The sequence below is a fragment of the Leishmania donovani genome, chromosome 31, assembly GCF_000227135.1.
Source record: "Leishmania donovani BPK282A1 complete genome, chromosome 31".
In the NCBI taxonomy this organism is placed as follows: Eukaryota; Euglenozoa; class Kinetoplastea; order Trypanosomatida; family Trypanosomatidae; genus Leishmania; species Leishmania donovani.
Window position 1 is genome coordinate 865,258 of NC_018258.1, and position 1,062 is coordinate 866,319.

At 62.4% G+C, this 1,062-nt stretch overlaps 1 protein-coding gene across 1 annotated transcript; it reads right to left on the minus strand.

Moving 5' to 3' along the window:
• Window positions 1-2: 2 nt before the first annotated feature.
• On the minus strand, window positions 3-890 carry LDBPK_311850 (amino acid permease; the record flags this gene model as incomplete). Its single annotated transcript, XM_003863227.1, has 1 exon — window positions 3-890. A coding segment is annotated over one exon (888 nt), but the record flags the coding sequence as incomplete, so codon positions are not given.
• Between the last annotated feature and the right edge of the window lie 172 nt (window positions 891-1,062).

Below are 1,062 nucleotides of genomic sequence, written 5' to 3' on the forward strand. Positions count from 1 at the left end.
GTGCGAAAAAGAAAGACGGTGTTGTGCTCCAGCTTGCCGTCATCCGCCTGGTTGCCGGACAGCTTCACGTGCTTGGACGTTTCCGCCAGCCCGTTACGGCAGCTGTGTGCGACAACCACGAAGACAAAGTACACCATGAACGTCACCGCGATGGCGGAGGCGTAGCGCAGTGAGTCGATGTGTTTCGGAATAACCAGCGGCAGCATCACGAAGAGCCAAACGATGACTGTGAGCACGCGGTTGCCCTGCGTGGTGGCGAGGAACTGGATGGCTCTGTTGTCAGGGTGCTGCTTTGCGGCGCCGGTGAAGATGGGACCAAGGCAGTTGCCCACGCTGATGATGTAGGCGACGCAGCCAGAGAAGCCGTAGAACCATCTGACGAACGCGGCCCAGTAGGAGAAGGCGTACCTTCTCGCCGGGAAGAGCCAGCGCGCCAAGCCCTCGAAGGTCTTGATGCGCGTGTTCTCCGATGCGAGTGCCAGGATGTACATGGAGAAGACGGAGAAGTACGTGATGACGGCGAGGAAGATCATGGCGAGGATGATGCCTGCTGAGTCGGTCGCCGCCGGCAGGCCAAGGATGCCGGCGCCGATGGAAGAGCTCGCCATGTTGAAGGCGCCGGAGAGAATGCCGCCAGGCGGAACGATCACGTACACCGCTTTGATGACGCCGTCACGGATGGCCTGGAGCACGCCAAGACATCCGGAGCGGCGCGGCTGCGAGCGCGACTGGCGTTGAGAGCGCTGCCCTGCACTCTGCGACGTCGCCGTCGGCTTGGCCGTGCGCGCCGCACCTACCGTCATCGTGCTGCTGCGGGCGTGATCAGGGTGCTCCTCGCGCTGTTGCCCTCGACAGGTGTGAGGACAGCTATCGGCTGATCGGTTCGACATGAGCCGCCCGATGTGTCGAAGCTAACACAGAAAGAAGGCAGAGAGAGGGAGCGAGAGAGAGAGCCGGGGTGGGGGTGCGCGGATGATGATGCTGGTGGCGCGCAATAGCAGGAGACACGCGGAGGGCAGAGGGTGGATGAGGTGGTGATGTAGAGGGCGACGGTGGCGAGAA